This window comes from Xiphophorus maculatus, chromosome 23 (genome assembly GCF_002775205.1).
Source record: "Xiphophorus maculatus strain JP 163 A chromosome 23, X_maculatus-5.0-male, whole genome shotgun sequence".
NCBI lineage: Eukaryota > Metazoa > Chordata > Actinopteri > Cyprinodontiformes > Poeciliidae > Xiphophorus > Xiphophorus maculatus.
Window position 1 is genome coordinate 23,816,067 of NC_036465.1, and position 19,738 is coordinate 23,835,804.

The 19,738-nt window shown below is 45.8% G+C and overlaps 1 protein-coding gene across 3 annotated transcripts in view; it reads left to right on the plus strand.

Moving 5' to 3' along the window:
• Window positions 1–19,738, plus strand: part of acsl4 (acyl-CoA synthetase long chain family member 4) — a 30,871-nt gene that overhangs the window by 7,267 nt on the left and 3,866 nt on the right. For 2 of the 3 annotated variants that reach the window (XM_023328768.1, XM_023328769.1), the window contains exons 2-11: window positions 14,460–14,980; window positions 15,058–15,235; window positions 15,331–15,440; window positions 16,878–17,016; window positions 17,122–17,272; window positions 17,541–17,664; window positions 17,807–17,878; window positions 17,982–18,121; window positions 18,246–18,418; window positions 19,645–19,719. In XM_023328768.1, coding sequence (XP_023184536.1) covers window positions 14,624–14,980; window positions 15,058–15,235; window positions 15,331–15,440; window positions 16,878–17,016; window positions 17,122–17,272; window positions 17,541–17,664; window positions 17,807–17,878; window positions 17,982–18,121; window positions 18,246–18,418; window positions 19,645–19,719 — 1,519 coding nt within the window. In that variant the 5' untranslated portion in view covers window positions 14,460–14,623. The remainder of the gene's footprint in view (window positions 1–14,459; window positions 14,981–15,057; window positions 15,236–15,330; window positions 15,441–16,877; window positions 17,017–17,121; window positions 17,273–17,540; window positions 17,665–17,806; window positions 17,879–17,981; window positions 18,122–18,245; window positions 18,419–19,644; window positions 19,720–19,738) is intronic. The other variant, XM_023328770.1, reaches the window with a different exon arrangement.

Below are 19,738 nucleotides of genomic sequence, written 5' to 3' on the forward strand. Positions count from 1 at the left end.
GAAATCCCTAGGAGGAGTTCGATCAAATGCAAAGGCTGTAAATGTCAAAATCGAGGTCAAATGAACTTCAATCTAAAATGGCCGACTTCCTGTTGGGTTTAGAGCATGGCTCTAAGAGACTTTTTTGTACGTCCTGACAAGATACACATGTGTACCAAGTTTCGTAATTCTAGGTTTAAGCATGGCTTGGGGCTGATTTTTTAAAATATTCCAGGGGGAGATGTAGAGAAATTAGGCCACGCCCACCAAATTTCGCTATGGATTCCTGTTCGGGGATGGATAAGGATCCATCCTAGTGAGTTTGGAGCAGCTCACCCCGAAACTGTGGAATTCAGAGCCAAACGAAATTCGATGGCGTTCGCAACGCCGCCACGCCCACCTGCTTCATCGCAGCCGGTCGGGGTTGGAATCCACAACACACCAACATGTCTTCTGTCTCTGGACACAGTTTCATGTTGATTAGGTCAAAGGGCTAAGATAACGACCGTTCACAGTAAAACATGACACTTCCTGTTCTCAGGGGGCGTGGCCTACGTAAAAAAAAAATTTCACTGCAGGGTATTATAGGACACCCGATGCCGATCAATCACTGAAAGTTTGGTCCCTCTATGTGTTTTTGTATATGAAATATAAGAGGTTTTTGTTTCATGGCGTGTAGCTGAACTTTGACCCCTGGTAACCCCCCTTCAACATGCTCCAAAACTCACCAATTTGATAACTTTAAATCAGACATGCCTTATGATCAGACTGACCGAGTTTGAAGCCGATCAATCGAAATCCCTAGGAGGAGTTCGATCAAATGCGAAGGCTGTAAACGTCAAACTCGAGGTAAAAAATGGACCTTCAATACAAAATGGCCGACTTCCTGTGATACTTGCACTATGACATTACTTGTAAATTCTGAGCGTCTTAGTGAGCTCTACAACTGTACCGAATTTCAAGTCTCTACGATGAAGTAAGTGAATAGCAATGGGTCTGTTGAAAATTGCTAGTTGCCGCCGTTGAGCAATTTTTTTTGCGATTTTTGCGGCGACCTTAAAATTCAAAATTTTTAAACCGCCTAGTCGCTTCCGCCAAGTTTGGTGAGTTTTTGAATATGATAAAGCCCCCAAAAAGGCGCACGAAGAGGGGGTAAGAATAATAATAATAAACAGTACAGATACAATAGGCCTTCGCAGCGCTTTGCTGCTCGGGCCTAATTAAAGCTGCAAGCAGCCTCGGGCGGCCCTCGCAGCAAGCGCCGCTCCGGCCTATTGGCCACCGCGGGGGTTCCGGCCACCGCAGAAGCTCTCGCGCGTTTTCCAGAGCCGCAGCCAGCTCCCCACCGCGGAAGCTCTGCCGCAGTTTCCAGCACCGCCGCCCGCTAGCCGCCGCAGGAGCTGTCACGCATTTTCCCCGCCCGTCCACCGGGCGACATGCGTGAATGCGTTCGGCGGCGCTCCCCGACGACTGTGGAAAAATCTGGTGCAGATCGGTCGATGCGTCGAGGAGATACGGCCGATGTATTAACTTAGGGGGCGCAGTGGAGTCAAATTACATTTCAACCTCGTCGGGCTCTTTAGAGCAGAACAAAGGTCATACATATCCAGTTTGGCGCCAATCGGATGATCCATGTGTGAATTAGAGCCAAACGTATGCATATGGCGAGGGACTGATATTCGCCGTTTGGCCACGCCCACACGGTTCAGCCAGAAGCGAGCATTGACAGAGCTCATCATCCGAATTACCTTGATTAGGTCAAGAGAGCCATAAACGGAGCTTTCCAAGGAAAAAAAAGACACTTCCTGTTCTGAGGGGGCGGGGCTTAGATGACGTCATACTATGATGACACAGGGTCGTCAGGGATACCACCAGGGTCACTCGTGCAAAGTTTGGTGCAGAAGCTATCGACCGTTCACAGTAAAATACAAGACTTCCTGTTGTCAGGGGGCGTGGCCTAAGTGATGTCATCATTTAACCATTGGATATTATTGGAGACAAGATAATGATCAATAACTCAAACTTTGGTGTCTCTGTCAGTTTTTGTGTTAGAATTACAAATTATTTAATTTTTTCCTGTTTAATTCAACATTGAACTGTCATTCCGTAGGGCTATGCTGCCCTCTGGTGTCGAATTACTGAAATTACTGAAATAGTTTCATTATTTCAGTAATTCGACACCAGAGGGCAGCATTGCCCCTCACTTGACAAAGGATCCCCTTTGTATTACACAGTCGATCACAGGGGAACTTTGAGCCTTGCTAACTCCCCTTCCACCTGTTCAAATGTCACCGTTTTGATAACTTTGAATTGGACATGCCTTATGATCAGACTGACCGAGTTTGAAGCCGATCAATCGAAATCCCTAGGAGGAGTTCGATCAAATGCAAAGGCTGTAACCGGCCACAATAGGGCCCAAAATGGACCTTCAATCCAAAATGGCCGACTTCCTGTTGGGTTTAGAGCATGGCTCCAAGAGACTTTTTTGTACGTCCTGACAAGATACACATGTGTACCAAGTTTCGTAATTCTAGGATAAAGCATGGCTTGGGGCTGATTTTTTAAAATATTCCAGGGGGAGATGTAGAGAAATTAGGCCACGCCCACCAAATTTCGCTATGGATTCCTGTTCGGGGATGGATAAGGATCCATCCTAGTGAGTTTGGAGCAGCTCACCCCGAAACTGTGGAATTCAGAGCCAAACGAAATTCGATGGCGTTCGCAACGCCGCCACGCCCACCTGCTTCATCGCAGCCGGTCGGGGTTGGAATCCACAACACACCAACATGTCTTCTGTCTCTGGACACAGTTTCATGTTGATTAGGTCAAAGGGCTAAGATAGCGACCGTTCACAGTAAAACATTACACTTCCGGCTCTCAGGGGGCGTGGCCTACGTAAAAAAAAAATTTCACTGCAGGGTATTTTAGGACACCCGATGCCGATCAATCACTGAAAGTTTGGTCCCTCTATGTGTTTTTGTATATGAAATATAAGAGGTTTTTTTTTCATGGCGTGTAGGTGAACTTTGACCCCTGGTAACCCCCCTTCAACATGCTCCAAAACTCACCAATTTGATAACTTTAAATCAGACATGCCTTATGATCAGACTGACCGAGTTTGAAGCCGATCAATCGAAATCCCTAGGAGGAGTTCGATCAAATGCGAAGGCTGTAAACGTCAAACTCGAGGTAAAAAATGGACCTTCAATACAAAATGGCCGACTTCCTGTGATACTTGCACTATGACATTACTTGTAAATTCTGAGCGTCTTAGTGAGCTCTACAACTGTACCGAATTTCAAGTCTCTACGATGAAGTAAGTGAATAGCAATGGGTCTGTTGAAAATTGCTAGTTGCCGCCGTTGAGCAATTTTTTTTGCGATTTTTGCGGCGACCTTAAAATTCAAAATTTTTAAACCGCCTAGTCGCTTCCGCCAAGTTTGGTGAGTTTTTGAATATGATAAAGCCCCCAAAAAGGCACACGAAGAGGTGGGAAGAATAATAATAATAATTAAAGCTGCAAGCAGCCTCGGGCGGCCCTCGCAGCAAGCGCCGCTCCGGCCTATTGGCCACCGTGGGGGTTCCAGCCACCGCAGAAGCTCTCGCACGATTTCCAGAGCCGCAGCCAACTCCCCACCGCAGAAGCTCTGCCGCAGTTTCCAGCACCGCCGCCCGCTAGCCGCCGCAGAAGCTGTCGCGCATTTTCCACGCCCGTCCACCGGGCGACACGCGTGAATGCGTTCGGCGGCGCTCCCCGACGACTGTCAAAAAATCTGGTGCAGATCGGTCGATGCATCGAGGAGATACAACCCATGTATTAACTTAGGGGGCGCAGTGGAGCCAAATTACATCTCAATCCCGTTGGGCTCTTTAGAGGTGAACAAAGGTCATACATATCCAGTTTGGAGCCAATCGGATGATCCATGCTTGAATTAGAGCCAAACGTATGAATATGGCGAGGGACTGATATTCGCCATTTGGCCACGCCCACACGGTTCAGCCAGCAGCGAGCAATGACAGAGCTCATCATCCGAATCATCTTGATTAGGTCAAGAGAGCCATAAACGGAGCTTTCCAAGGAAAAAAACGGCACTTCCGGTTCCGAGGGGGCGGGGCTTAGATGACGTCATAATGTGATGACGTAGGATCGACGGGCAAGCCTCCAGGATCACTCAGGCCAAGTTTGATGCAGCTCGGTCAAAATATGTGGAATGTAGAGGCAAACGTATACGAACGGCGTTGCCGCCATTGAAAACTCTTGGCACTTTAAAGCAAGCGAGACCAACTTCCTATCTGTCATCCAACACAGAATCACCTTGATTAGGTCAAGAGAGCCATAAACAGAGCTTTCCAAGGAAAAAAACGGCACTTCCGGTTCCGAGGGGGCGGGGCTTAGATGACGTCATAATGTGATGACGTAGGATTGACGGGCAAGCCTCCAGGATCACTCAGGCCAAGTTTGATGCAGCTCGGTCAAAATATGTGGAATGTAGAGGCAAACGTATACGAACGGCGTTGCCGCCATTGAAAACTGTTGGCACTTTAAAGCAAGCGAGACCAACTTCCTATCTGTCATCCAACACAGAATCACCTTGATTAGGTCAAGAGAGCCATAGATGAAAGTTTCCAAGGAAAAAAATAGCACTTCCTGTTCTGAGGGGGCGGGGCTTAGATGACGTCATAATCTGATGACATAGAATTTTCAGGTATCACACCAGCATCACTCAAGCCAAGTTTGGTGCAGCTCGGTCGAAACATGTGGAATCTAGAAGCAAACGTATGGCATCGGCGTTACAGGTCACTTCGCCACGCCGCCACGCCCAGCTGCTATCTCAAAGCCGGTCAGGGTTGGAATCCTCAACACACCAACATGTCTTCTGTGTCTGGACACAGTTTCATGTTGATTAGGTCAAAGGGCTAAGAGAGCGACCGCTCACAGTAAAACATGACACTTCCTGTTCTCAGGGGGCGTGGCTTAAGTGATGTCATCATTTCACCACAGGGTATTTTAGGACATCCGATGCCGATCAATCACTGAAAGTTTGGTCCCTCTATGTGTTTTTTTATAGGAAATATAAGAGTTTCGTGTTTCATGGCGAGTAGGTGAACTTTGACCCCTGCTAACCCCCCTTCAACATACTCCAAAACTCACCAATTTGATAACTTTAAATCAAACATGCCTTATGATCAGACTGACCGAGTTTGAAGTCGATCAATCGAAATCCCTAGGAGGAGTTCGATCAAATACGAAGGCTGTAAACGTCAAAATCGAGGAAAAAAATGGACGTTCAATACAAAATGGCCGACTTCCTGTGATAGTTGGCTAATAACATTAAATGTAAGTTCTGAGTCTTTTGGTGAGCTCTACAAGTGTACCAAATTTCATGTCTCTACGATGAAATACGTTCATAACATTGTGTCAACAGAAAATTGCTAGTTGCCGCCGTTGAGCAATTTCTTTTGCGATTTTTGCGCCAACCTTAAAATTCAAAATTTTTAAATTTTCTAGTCGCGACCGCCAAGTTTGGTGAGTTTTTGAATATGATAAAGCCCCCAAAAAGGCGCCTCTTTGGGGGGGCAGAATCGTAATAATAATAATAATAATAAGAAACAGTACAGAAACAATAGGCCTTCGCAGCGCTTTGCTGCTCGGGCCTAATTAAAGCTGCAAGCAGCCTCGGGCGGCCCTCGCAGCAAGCGCCGCTCCGGCCTATTGGCCACCGCGGGGGTTCCAGCCACCGCAGAAGCTCTCGCACGATTTCCAGAGCCGCAGCCAACTCCCCACCGCAGAAGCTCCGCCGCAGTTTCCAGCACCGCCGCCCGCTAGCCACCGCAGAAGCTGTCGCGCATTTTCCACACCCATCCACCAGGCGACACGCGTGAATGCGTTTGGCAGCGCTCCCCGACGACTGTCAAAAAATCTGGTGCAGATCGGTCGATGCGTCGAGGAGATACAGCCCATGTATTAACTTAGGGGGCGCAGTGGAGCCAAATTACATTTCAAACCCGTCGGGCTCTTTAGAGGTGAACAAAGGTCATACCTATCCAGTTTGGCGCCAATCGGATGATCTATGCCTGAATAAGAGCCAAACGTACGTATATGGCGAGGGACTGATATTCGCCATTTGGCCACGCCCACACGGTTCAGCCAGCAGCGAGCATTGACAGAGTTTATCATCCGAATCATCTTGATTAGGTCAAGAGAGCCATAAACAGAGCTTTCCAAGTAAAAAAATAGCACTTCCTGTTCCGAGGGGGCGGGGCCTAAGTGATGTCATCATTTGACCATTGGATATTATTGGACACTCGATTATGATCAATCACTGAACGTTTGGTGTCTCTGTGAGTTTTTGTGTTAGAATTACTAATTATTTAATTTTTTCCTCCATTACAACATTGAACTTTCATTCCGTAGGGCAATGCTGCCCTCTGGTGTCGAATTACTGAAATAATGAAACTATTTCAGTGGGCAGCAGAGGGCAGCATTGCCCTACAAACAACGAACATGGACTGTTTATTATGTAATTACACAGAAGATCTCTCTAATTCATTCTGAGGGGGCGGGGCTTAGATGACGTCATAATATGATGACATAGCATTGTCAGGCATCAGACCAGGATGAGTCAGGCCAAGTTTGGTGCAGCTCGGTCGAAACATGTGGAATCTAGAAGCAAACGTATGGCATCGGCGTTACAGGTCACTTCGCCACGCCGCCACACCCAGCTGCTTCATCGCAGCCGGTCAGGGCTTGGATCCACAACACACCAACATGTCTTCTGTCTCTGGACACAGTTTCATGTTGATTAGGTCAAAGGGCTAAGATAGCGACCGTTCACAGTAAAACATGACACTTCCTGTTCTCAGGGGGCGTGGCCTAAGTGATGTCATCATTTCACCACAGGGTATTTTAGGACACCCGATGACGGCCAATCACTGAAAGTTTGGTGTCTCTGTGAGTTTCTGTGCAGGATATATAAGAGTTTCGTGTTTCATGGCGAGTAGGTGAAATTTGACCCCTGGTAACCCCCCTTCAGCAAGCTCATACAGTCACCAATTTGATAACTTTAAATCAGACATGCCTTATGATCAGACTGACCGAGTTTGAAGCCGATCAATCGAAAACCCTAGGAGGAGTTCGATCAAATGCAAAGGCTGTAAACGTCAAAATCGAGGTCAAATGAACTTCAATCTAAAATGGCCGACTTCCTGTTGGGTTTAGAGCATGGCTCTAAGAGACTTTTTTGTACGTCCCGACAAGATACACATGTGTACCAAGTTTCGTAATTCTAGGTTTAAGCATGGCTTGGGGCTGTTCATTTAAAATACTCTAGGGGTCGCTATAGAAAAATTAGGCCACGCCCACCAAATATCGCTATGGATTCCTGTTCGGGGATGGATAAGGATCCATCCTAGTGAGTTTGGAGCAGCTCACCCCGAAACTGTGGAATTCAGAGCCAAACGAAATTCGATGGCGTTCGCAACGCCGCCACGCCCACCTGCTTCATCGCAGCCGGTCGGGGTTGGAATCCACAACACACCAACATGTCTTCTGCCTCTGGACACAGTTTCATGTTGATTAGGTCAAAGGGCTAAGATAGCGACCGTTCACAGTAAAACATTACACTTCCGGCTCTCAGGGGGCGTGGCCTACGTAAAAAAAAAATTTCACTGCAGGGTATTATAGGACACCCGATGCCGATCAATCACTGAAAGTTTGGTCCCTCTATGTGTTTTTGTATATGAAATATAAGAGGTTTTTGTTTCATGGCGTGTAGGTGAACTTTGACCCCTGGTAACCCCCCTTCAACATGCTCCAAAACTCACCAATTTGATAACTTTAAATCAGACATGCCTTATGATCAGACTGACCGAGTTTGAAGCCGATCAATCGAAATCCCTAGGAGGAGTTCGATCAAATGCGAAGGCTGTAAACGTCAAACTCGAGGTAAAAAATGGACCTTCAATACAAAATGGCCGACTTCCTGTGATAGTTGCACTATGACATTACTTGTAAATTCTGAGCGTCTTAGTGAGCTCTACAACTGTACCGAATTTCAAGTCTCTACGATGAAGTAAGTGAATAGCAATGGGTCTGTTGAAAATTGCTAGTTGCCGCCGTTGAGCAATTTTTTTTGCGATTTTTGCGGCGACCTTAAAATTCAAAATTTTTAAACCGCCTAGTCGCTTCCGCCAAGTTTGGTGAGTTTTTGAATATGATAAAGCCCCCAAAAAGGCGCACGAAGAGGGGGGCAGAATCGTAAGAAGAATAATTAAAGCTGCAAGCAGCCTCGGGCGGCCCTCGCAGCAAGCGCCGCTCCGGCCTATTGGCCACCGCGGGGGTTCCGGCCACCGCAGAAGCTCTCGCGCGGTTTCCAGAGCCGCAGCCCGCTCCCCACCGCGGAAGCTCCGCCGCAGTTTCCAGCACCGCCGCCCGCTAGCCGCCGCAGGAGCTGTCGCGCATTTTCCCCGCCCGTCCACCGGTCGACACGCGTGAATGCGTTCGGCGGCGCACCCCGACGACTGTCGAAAAATCTGGTGCAGATCGGTCGATGCGTCGAGGACATACGGCCGATGTATTAACTTAGGGGGCGCAGTGGAGCCAAATTACATCTCAACCTCGTTGGGCTCTTTAGAGGTGAACAAAGGTCATACATATCCAGTTTGGCGTCAATCGGATGATCTATGCGTGAGTAAGAGCCAAACGTATGCATATGGCGAGGGACTGATATTGGCCATGTGGCCACGCCCACACGGTTCAGCCAGCAGCGAGCATTGACAGAGCTTATCATCCGAATCATCTTGATTAGGTCAAGAGAGCCATAAACGGAGCTTTCCAAGGAAAAAAACGGCACTTCCGGTTCCGAGGGGGCGGGGCTTAGATGACGTCATAATATGATGACGTAGGATCGACGGGCATCCCACCAGAATCACTCAGGTCAAGTTTGATGCGGCTCGGTCAAAATATGTGGAATGTAGAGGCAAACGTATACGAACGGCGTTGCCGCCATTGAAAACTCTTGGCACTTTAAAGCAAGCGAGATCAACTTCCTATCTGTCATCCAACACAGAATCAACTTGATTAGGTCAAGAGAGCCATAAACAGAGCTTTCCAAGGAAAAAAACGGCACTTCCGGTTCCGAGGGGGCGGGGCTTAGATGACGTCATAATGTGATGACGTAGGATTGATGGGCAAGCCTCCAGGATCACTCAGGCCAAGTTTGGTGCAGCTCGGTCGAAACATGTGGAATCTAGAAGCAAACGTATGGCATCGGCGTTACAGGTCACTTCGCCACGCCGCCACGCCCAGCTGCTATCTCAAAGCCGGTCGGGGTTGGAATCCTCAACACACCAACATGTCTTCTGTGTCTGGACACAGTTTCATGTTGATTAGGTCAAAGGGCTAAGAGAGCGACCGTTCACAGTAAAACATGACACTTCCTGTTCTCAGGGGGCGTGGCCTAAGTGATGTCATCATTTGACCATATGGTATTGTAGGCCACCTGATGATGATCAATCACTGAAAGTTTGGTCCCTCTATGTGTTTTTATATAGGAAATATAAGAGTTTCGTGTTTCATGGCGAGTAGGTGAACTTTGACCCCTGGTAACCCCCCTTCAGCAATCTCAGACAGTCACCAATTTGATAACTTTAAATCAGACACGCCTTATGATCAGACTGACCGAGTTTGAAGCCGATCAATCGAAATCCCTAGGAGGAGTTCGATCAAATGCAAAGGCTGTAAACGTCAAAATCGAGGTCAAATGAACTTCAATCTAAAATGGCCGACTTCCTGTTGGGTTTCGACCATGGCTGTAATAGACTTTTTTGTACGTCCTGACAAGATACACATGTGTACCAAGTTTCGTAATTCTAGGTTAAAGCATGGCTTAGGGCTGTTCATTTAAAATACTCTAGGGGTCGCTATAGAGAAATTAGGCCACGCCCACCACATTTTGTTATGAATTCCTGTCGGTGGGTGGATAATGATCCATCCTAGTGAGTTTGGAGCAGCTGGGCCCGAAATTGTGGAATTCAGAGCCAAACGTATGGCAACGGCGTTACAGGTCACTTCGCCACACCGCCACGCCCACCTGCTATGTCAAAGCCGGTCGGGGTTGGAATCCACAACACACCAACATGTCTTCTGTCTCTGGACACAGTTTCATGTTGATTAGGTCAAAGGGCTAAGATAGCGACCGTTCACAGTAAAACATGACACTTCCTGTTCTCAGGGGGCGTGGCCTAAGTGATGTCATCATTTCACCATAGGGTATTGTAGGGCACCTGATGCCGATCAATCACTGAAAGTTTGGTCCCTCTATGTGTTTTTATATAGGAAATATAAGAGTTTCGTGTTTCATGGCGAGTAGGTGAACTTTGACCCCTGCTAACCCCCCTTCAACATGCTCCAAAACTCACCAATTTGATAACTTTAAATCAAACATGCCTTATGATCAGACTGACCGAGTTTGAAGTCGATCAATCGAAATCCCTAGGAGGAGTTCGATCAAATACGAAGGCTGTAAACGTCAAAATCGAGGTAAAAAATGGACGTTCAATACAAAATGGCCGACTTTCTGTGATAGTTGGCTTATAACATTAAATGTAAGTTCTGAGTCTTTTGGTGAGCTCTACAAGTGTACCAAATTTCATGTCTCTACGATGAAGTACGTTCATACCATTGTGTCAACAGAAAATTGCTAGTTGCCGCCGTTCAGCAATTTTTTTTGCGATTTTTGCGACAACCTTAAAATTCAAAATTTTTAAATTTTCTAGTCGCCACCGCCAAGTTTGGTGAGTTTTTGAATATGATAAAGCCCCCAAAAAGGCGCCTCTTTGGGGGGGCAGAATCGTAATAATAATAATAAGAAACAGTACAGAAACAATAGGCCTTCGCAGCGCTTTGCTGCTCGGGCCTAATAATAAGAAACAGTACAGATACAATAGGCCTTCGCAGCGCTTTGCTGCTCGGGCCTAATAATAAACAGTACAGATACAATAGGCCTTCGCAGCGCTTTGCTGCTCGGGCCTAATAATAATAAACAGTACAGATACAATAGGCCTTCGCAGCGCTTTGCTGCTCGGGCCTAATTAAAGCTGCAAGCAGCCTCGGGCGGCCCTCGCAGCAAGCGCCGCTCCGGCCTATTGGCCACCGCGGGGGTTCCGGCCACCGTAGAAGCTCTCGCACGATTTCCAGAGCCGCAGCCCGCTCCCCACCGCGGAAGCTCTGCCGCAGTTTTCAGCACCGCCGCCCACCAGCCGCCGCAGAAGCTGTCGCGCATTTTCCCCGCCCGTCCACCGGGCGACACGCGTGAATGCGTTCGGCGGCGCTACCTGACGACTGTCAAAAAATCTGGCGCAGATCGGTCGATGCGTCGAGGAGATACAACCCATGTATTAACTTAGGGGGCGCAGTGGAGCCAAATTACATTTCAAACCCGTTGGGCTCTTTAGAGGTGAACAAAGGTCATACAGATCCAGTTTGGCGCCAATCGGATGATCTATGCCTGAATAAGAGCCAAACGTATGCATATGGCGAGGGAATGATATTCGCCATTTGGCCACGCCCACACGGTTCAGCCAGCAGCGAGCATTGACAGAGTTTATCATCCGAATCATCTTGATTAGGTCAAGAGAGCCATAAACGGAGCTTTCCAAGTAAAAAAACGGCACTTCCTGTTCTGAGGGGGCGGGGCTTATATGACGTCATAATATGATGACATAGGGTCGTCAAGGATCCCACCAGGGTCACTCGTGCAAAGTTTGGTGCAGAAGCTATCGACCGTTCACAGTAAAATACAAGACTTCCTGTTGTCAGAGGGCGTGGCCTACGTGATGTCATCATTTGACCATCGGATATTATTGGACACAAGATAATGATCAATAACTCAAACTTTGGTGTCTCTGTCAGTTTTTGTGTTAGAATTACAAATTATTTAATTTTTTCCTTTTCAATTCAACATTGAACTGTCATTCCGTAGGGCAATGCTGCCCTCTGGTGTCGAATGACTGAAATTACTGAAATAGTTTCATTATTTCAGTAATTCGACACCAGAGGGCAGCATTGCCCTACGGAATGACTAAATATCCCCTTTGTAATTGACTGTGTAATATGTCAATCACAGGGGATCTTTGAGCCTTGCTAACCCCCCTTCAACATGCTCCAAAACTCACCAATTTGATCACTTTAAATCAGACATGCCTTGTGATCAGACTGACCAAGTTTGAAGTCGATCAATCGAAATCCCTAGGAGGAGTTCGATCAAATACGAAGGCTGTAAACGTCAAAATCGAGGTCAAATGAACTTCAATCTAAAATGGCCGACTTCCTGTTGGGTTTAGAGCATGGCTCTAAGAGACTTTTTTGTACGTCCCGATAAGATACACATATGTACCAAGTTTCGTAATTCTAGGATAAAGCATGGCTTGGGGCTGTTCATTTAAAATACTCTAGGGGTCGCTATAGAGAAATTAGGCCACGCCCACCAAATTTTGTTATGAATTCCTGTCGGTGGGTGCATAAGGATCCATCCTACTGAGTTTGGAGCAGCTGGGCCCGAAATTGTGGAATTCAGAGCCAAACGTATGGCAACGGCGTTACAGGTCACTTCGCCACGCCGCCACGCCCACCTGCTATGTCAAAGCCGGCCGGGGTTGGAATCCTCAACACACCAACATGTCTTCTGTCTCTGGACACAGTTTCATGTTGATTAGGTCAAAGGGCTAAGATAACGACCGTTCACAGTAAAACATGACACTTCCTGTTCTCAGGGGGCGTGGCCTACGTAAAAAAATAATTTCACCACAGGGTATTTTAGGTAACCCGATAACGATCAATCCCAGAAAGTTTGGTCCCTCTATGTGTTTTTGTATAGGAAATATAAGAGTTTCGTGTTTCATGGCGAGTAGGTGAACTTTGACCCCTGGTAACCCCCCTTCAGCAAGCTCATACAGTCACCAATTTGATAACTTTAAATCAGACATGCCTTATGATCAGACTGACCGAGTTTGAAGTCGATCAATCGAAATCCCTAGGAGGAGTTCGATCAAATGCAAAGGCTGTAAACGTCAAACTCGAGGTCCAAAATGGACCTTCAATACAAAATGGCCGACTTCCTGTTGGGTTTAGAGCATGGCTCTAAGAGACTTTTTTGTACGTCCTGACAAGATACACATGTGTACCAAGTTTCGTAATTCTAGGTTTAAGCATGGCTTGGGGCTGTTCATTTAAAATACTCTAGGGGTCGCTATAGAAAAATTAGGCCACGCCCACCAAATATCGCTATGGATTCCTGTTCGGGGATGGATAAGGATCCATCCTAGTGAGTTTGGAGCAGCTCACCCCGAAACTGTGGAATTTAGAGCCAAACGAAATTCGATGGCGTTCGCAACGCCGCCACGCCCACCTGCTTCATCGCAGCCGGTCGGGGTTGGAATCCACAACACACCAACGTGTCTTCTGTCTCTGGACACAGTTTCATGTTGATTAGGTCAAAGGGCTAAGATAGCGACCGTTCACAGTAAAACATTACACTTCCTGCTCTCAGGGGGCGTGGCCTACGTAAAAAAAAAATTTCACCACAGGGTATCTTAGGACACCCGATGACGACCAATCACTGAAAGTTTGGTCCCTCTATGTGTTTTTGTATAGGAAATATAAGAGTTTTCTGTTTCATGGCGTGTAGGTGAACTTTGACCCCTGCTAACCCCCCTTCAACATGCTCCAAAACTCACCAATTTGATAACTTTAAATCAGACATGCCTTATGATCAGACTGACCGAGTTTGAAGCCGATCAATCAAAATCCCTAGGAGGAGTTCGATCAAATACGAAGGCTGTAAACGTCAAACTCGAGGTAAAAAATGGACCTTCAATACAAAATGGCCGACTTCCTGTGATAGTTGCACTATGACATTACTTGTAAATTCTGAGCGTCTTAGTGAGCTCTACAACTGTACCGAATTTCAAGTCTCTACGATGAAGTAAGTGAATAGCAATGGGTCTGTTGAAAATTGCTAGTTGCCGCCGTTGAGCAATTTTTTTTGCAATTTTTGCGACGACCTTAAAATACGTAAATTTGAGCGTCGCTGTATGCGTCCGCCAAGTTTGGTGAGTTTTTGAATATGATAAAGCCCCCAAAAGGGCGATTCATTTGTAGGGAAGAAAAATAATAATAAACAGTACAGATACAATAGGCCTTCGCAGCGCTTTGCTGCGAAGGCCTAATAATTAGGAGCGTGCTTTTAAATAGCTGGTCAGTAATGCCCAGCGATGGTGGGGGGGAAAGTTGACCAATTTTAATACGAATAAGTTACCCATACTACAGTTTTTTATTTTTTATTTTGCTACCTCAGTAAAGACAAATAAGATAAGACTTTGTAATGATGCAAACTAAATCAGACTTTTTAGCATTTAAATTACATTTTATTTTCATATTGAAGTGTTTTCTTGTTCTTGTCTCCTTTTGTTTCTGGTTTTAGCCGAATCTGTGGGGGCATTGGACCAGAAACCTTCATTCTGCGCCTGTGAGACCTTGTGGAAAATCTGTCTGCGGTCCTTTCCTGTGCCAGGAGAAAGGTCCAGTCGCGGTTGATAAACCAAGGTCTGCTTTTCAGTTCCCTTCTAAACGCACCCAGAGAGCATCATGGGCGCCCAGTCAGACTCAACCCTCAAGTCAATCCTCCTCTTTCCAGTCCACCTTGTGATCTGGCTGTACTCCCTCATATCCTTCTTGCCCTGGTACTTCATCACCGGAGCCGGCCAAAAAAGGACGCAGTCTGCGAGAATGAAGGCCCGCTCCACCACAGGGTCCCCAGAGGGGCCGTACCGCTCTGTGGACCACTTTGATTCCCTGGCCACAGAGGACTTCCAAGGGAAGGACACGCTGGACAAGTTGTTCAAGCATGCAGTGAAGCGCTTCGGACCAGCCGATTGTCTCGGCACCAGGGAGGTGCTGAGCGAAGAGAACGAGATCCAGCCCAACGGCAAAGTGTTTAAAAAGGTCAGACTGTCTAATTTTTCCACTGTTAGCTGTTCGGGGACGTCTCTAAAGCTTCATTTAATTGTTTCCCCGTGTAGCTGATACTGGGAGAGTACAGGTGGCTGTCCTACAACGAGCTGGACTCTGTAGCGAGCGAGTTTGGCAACGGACTGGCAGCTCTGGGACAGCAGCCCAAAAACACCATCGCCATTTTCTGCGAAACCAGAGCGGAGTGGATGATAACTGCTCAGGCATGCTTCAGGCACAACTTCCCATGTAAGGAAAGCCCACTGCAAGCTGATGTCATGAAAAATGCATACAAATCATAAGGGGGGGGAAACCGAGCTGTATTTAACTCGCCGTGTTTGCAGTGGTGACGTTCTACGCCACGCTGGGAGAAGATGCAATTGCATATGGACTGAACGAAACTGGAGTCACTCACTTGGTCACCAGCATGGAGCTGCTTGAAAGCAAACTTAAAGTGAGTTGATTCGTTTAAAGCCGTGCTTGAAAATATGTGTGTCTAATTAGGTGGTTTTAAAGGCTATCAGGAGATCTTCATGAGACCTAGAAGAAAACAGGAGTATAATGTGGTTTATTGTGCATAAATTAATTGAAGACACTTTAGTATGTGCGGAAGTGAGATTAGTCGTGACTTTAAATAAAGGTCCTAAACTGTTCTTGATTGTAAGGTTTTTCTCCAAGCATGATATCACAATGTTCACATCTCACTCTAGGGGGGATTTAACAACTCTATAACCATATTCCAAAACAAGTGGGGCTTCAGTGTAGGAAGAGTTTGGGTGGATTTATTCAGGGATAACAAATATTGCATTCCTTTCTGAAATCACAAAAATTTATATTGTAGTGACATTTCTAAATAATTTGGAATACATCAGCTGTTTTAGTCACTTTTTACTCAAACGGGTTTTGCAAATTCAGAAAGTCTTACATTTATTTAGCTCAGTTTTGACCCATAAAAAAATCTGAAATACACAAAGGATTTCAGAAATTTTCACAGGTGAAGTTAATTTTGTTCCATTATTTGTAGTATTTAATCGAAAGTGGTGTGTAGTCACACTGCTATTAAACCATAATGCAGGAAAGTAATAAACACTGTTGAAAGAAAGGCGTCCTCAAAGAATCAGCCCTCAACTCCAACCTGCAGAAGAATTGTGTTTCTGAAACTGGCTTGTTGTGGGTTTACATTATTAAAATCTAAACATTATCATCATATCAGATATTACCAGATTTGGCCTTAAAACAGGGAAATCAGTCATTGGCTAAAACCTATAACTTTTATGAAGGTTTCTCCATACTACAGAAAGATATTAAAATAAAGTGCTTGGATTTCAATTTTCTTAAATGATCATTTGAATTAAATAGAAGTTATTAAAGTAAATTATTTATCATAACTAATTCATGTTCTAAGTTTACACTATTACAGTATTAAAAGTCTTAAACTTTAATAAACCCTGGATCAGAGATGCAGGATGTTGATTTGTACACAACGGCACAGAACTCTCCAAACGGCGCTGGACACCGACGCCTGTAACATGCTGTACTTTCCCCAGGTAGAAATGCCAACAGTTGCTTGTTTTTTGTGGTCTGGAAATGTGCCAAGTGAGGATAGCGATGGATCACAGAAGAACTGGTTGCGATTGACCAAACAGGTCCAGTTGTAAAGTAAACCAAACGACTCGGGTTGCAAAGAGGGTTGTGCTTCAAAGTGGGACTAACGTCTGATCGAGGCCTTAACGCTGAATTGGAAGTTTCAGTGCAGAGAGTCAATCAGGGGTCGATCAGAGATCACCGGGCGACATAAATCGGCCAATGGTTATTAGGGTTGCGCCAATGAAAATAGACTAACGTTTATGTTGAATGACTCGCATTGATTGTTATATTTTTGTTTCTACAGAAAGTACTACCGCAGATCTCCAAACTGAAGCACATCATCTATGTGGACCAGAAGAAGGTGAACACAGAAGGCTACCCAGAAGGACTTTCCATCCACAGCATGCAGGCGGTGCGGGACCTGGGCGTCCTGCCGGAGAACGGTATGCATTTCATCAACTTACTCAAGTCGTTACACATCTTTTTCTTTTTTTTTTCTTTTAAATTTCTGCCTGTAAAAGACAGTGATTGCTTTACTTCTCCTGCAGCGGAGAGAGAAATTGTGACGCCGCAGCCCTCCGATCTGGCCGTGGTGATGTACACCAGCGGTTCCACAGGCAGACCCAAAGGGGTCATGATAGTCCACAGCAACCTGATCGCGGGGATGACAGGCCAGTGTGAACGCATCCCTGGACTTGGGTAAGTTTCACCAGTTATCATCACCATCACTCGTTTTCAGGCGTCCGAATATGTTGATGTTTCAGAGTGGCAGATCTGGTGAACTGCCCTAGAGTGACCCCTGTTTACCACTCAGCTGATTTCAAACGTTGCATTATTGTGACAGCGTGCATTTCAAACCACCGGCTAGCTAGGGAACTGGAGGTCAAAGTTCCTCATCGTTAAGATAAATAAGTGGAAGAGAGGATGATCAGTAACGACTGGATTTAACCTGTGTGTGTTTCGACAGACCTGATGACACTTACATCGCGTATCTGCCCCTGGCTCATGTTCTGGAAATGACAGCGGAAATCTCTTGTGTAACATACGGCTGCCGGATTGGTTACTCATCCCCCCAGACTTTGTCAGATCAGGTAAAAATGGCTCGCAGTGTGACGCAGCCGTGTGCTTTATCTCGTAATCATGTGAAAGGTCGTTTGTAGGAGTAGTCTCGCCTGTTTTGAGTCAGAAAATTCCTGCTGATCTTGTCAGTTCATTGGCCTCTGTCGCCTTTAGTCCACCAGAATAAAGAAAGGAAGTAAAGGAGACTCCTCTGTCCTCAAACCCACTCTGATGGCAGCGGTGCCGGTAAGAATCTACAGCTTTATTTTCCAGTTTTTTGTTTTTTTTTTGTTGTTTTAATTCTTCATTTTCCAACAAAATTAATTCGTTCATTTTTCCGCTGAAACAGGAAATCATGGATCGGATCAACAAGAACGTAATGAGCAAAGTGCAGGAAATGAGCTACCTTCAGAAGACACTGTTTACTCTGGGCTACAAATACAAACTGGAGCAGGTCAAGAGGGGCCATGACGCACCTCTCTGCAACATGTAAGAAACCTAAACACCGCTTCTCCCCTCTCCCCCTCACCCTTATCGGTGCGTTTTTTTCCTGGCACATGACGTGGTGGTTGTTTAGCCTCAAATCCAAACGGTCCGTAACGCGTCTATGCAGGTTGCTGTTCCGGAAAGTGAAGAAACTGCTGGGCGGGCGAGTGAGGATGATGCTGTCCGGCGGAGCTCCCCTGTCCTCGGCCACTCAGAGGTTTATGAACGTGTGCTTCTGTTGTCCGGTGGGCCAGGGCTACGGCCTCACCGAAACCTGTGGAGCCGGCACCATCACGGAAGGTATGTTGTTGTTTTGTTTTTGGTTTTTTACAACGGAGGCTGGTGTTTGGCCAGAAATCATTTAAAAAAAAGAAACATGGACACAATGTGGAATGGAAAAGAACATAACGCAGCATTAAGTACTGGTCAGGCTTTGGACCCTTCATCCAAATGCACTACACTAATTGTGGAAAAATTAGGAATATGTTCAATAACAAAATTTACTACAAGCAAAAAAATGAGCAAAGATGTAAAGTAACGTACAAAAGTGTTTTTCAAGTATTCAGTAACAAACCACAATGGCATTTAGTTGGATTTCATCAGTCCAGTTCATTTGTATGGCATATTTCAGCAACAAGCCACTTCAAAGTGCTTTACATCATAAAAACACACAACCAAAATGTCACAAACACAAAAGTCAGTCACCAATTTGAGAACAAGCATGACATTTTATCGAGTGTCATCATCAAAAACAGTGATAAAACTTGATTGGCTGTTTTTGCAGCTTTCTGGAAGTTTCTTCCAGATTTGTGGCGCATGGAAACTGAATACTGCTGATGTTAGCCCCCTTTTACTCTGACTGCTCTAAATAAAATCAACTGCAACTACTCACTTTCAGAAGTCATGGTGTTGGTAGTGGTGCAATGATGGCCGTTTTCTGGATGATTCCAATTTTAACCAATGCCATTTTTTTTTTCTTTTTGGGGAAAAAAATGCAAAATGTGGCGGCAAAGTTGCTAACAGTGGGGTGTCTATTGTTAATCAGACACTTGAAGACGTGACCTTGTGAACGGGTCTGTCAGTCAATCAGTGGCTGATTTTTCAGACATTTGCACAGTTAGAAAAGATTGTTGGATAAGATCTGTTTCACATGCATCGTCCGATTTCCCAAAATTAAGAAATATTAAGAAAATTGGTGCTGATTTCTCAGCGAACCCCTAAATTCACTGAGAATCCGCACAAGTGGATTTACATTCCAGTTGTGCGGAATGTAATCTCAGTATTGTTTACTGACTGAATGGGATCATGGAATCTAAGGAAGATAGCAGGGATGTTATTGTGGAACAGTTGGCAGGGCAGGCGCGATTGGCTAGTAACTCTTCAGAAATCCCATTATTTGAAATCCATTTGCCATCTGTATTGAGATTCATGTTTTTAGCAGTAATTGACAGATAAAATAGTTTCTTATGTATGACTGGCTTGAGAAGAAGACAAACGAGTAACCCAGTAACTATCTGGTTTTGCAGTCGCAGACATCAGCACCGGCCGTGTTGGAGCTCCGCTGATTTGCTGTGAGATCAAGCTCAGAGACTGGGCTGAAGGTAGAACTCTGAAGCATGT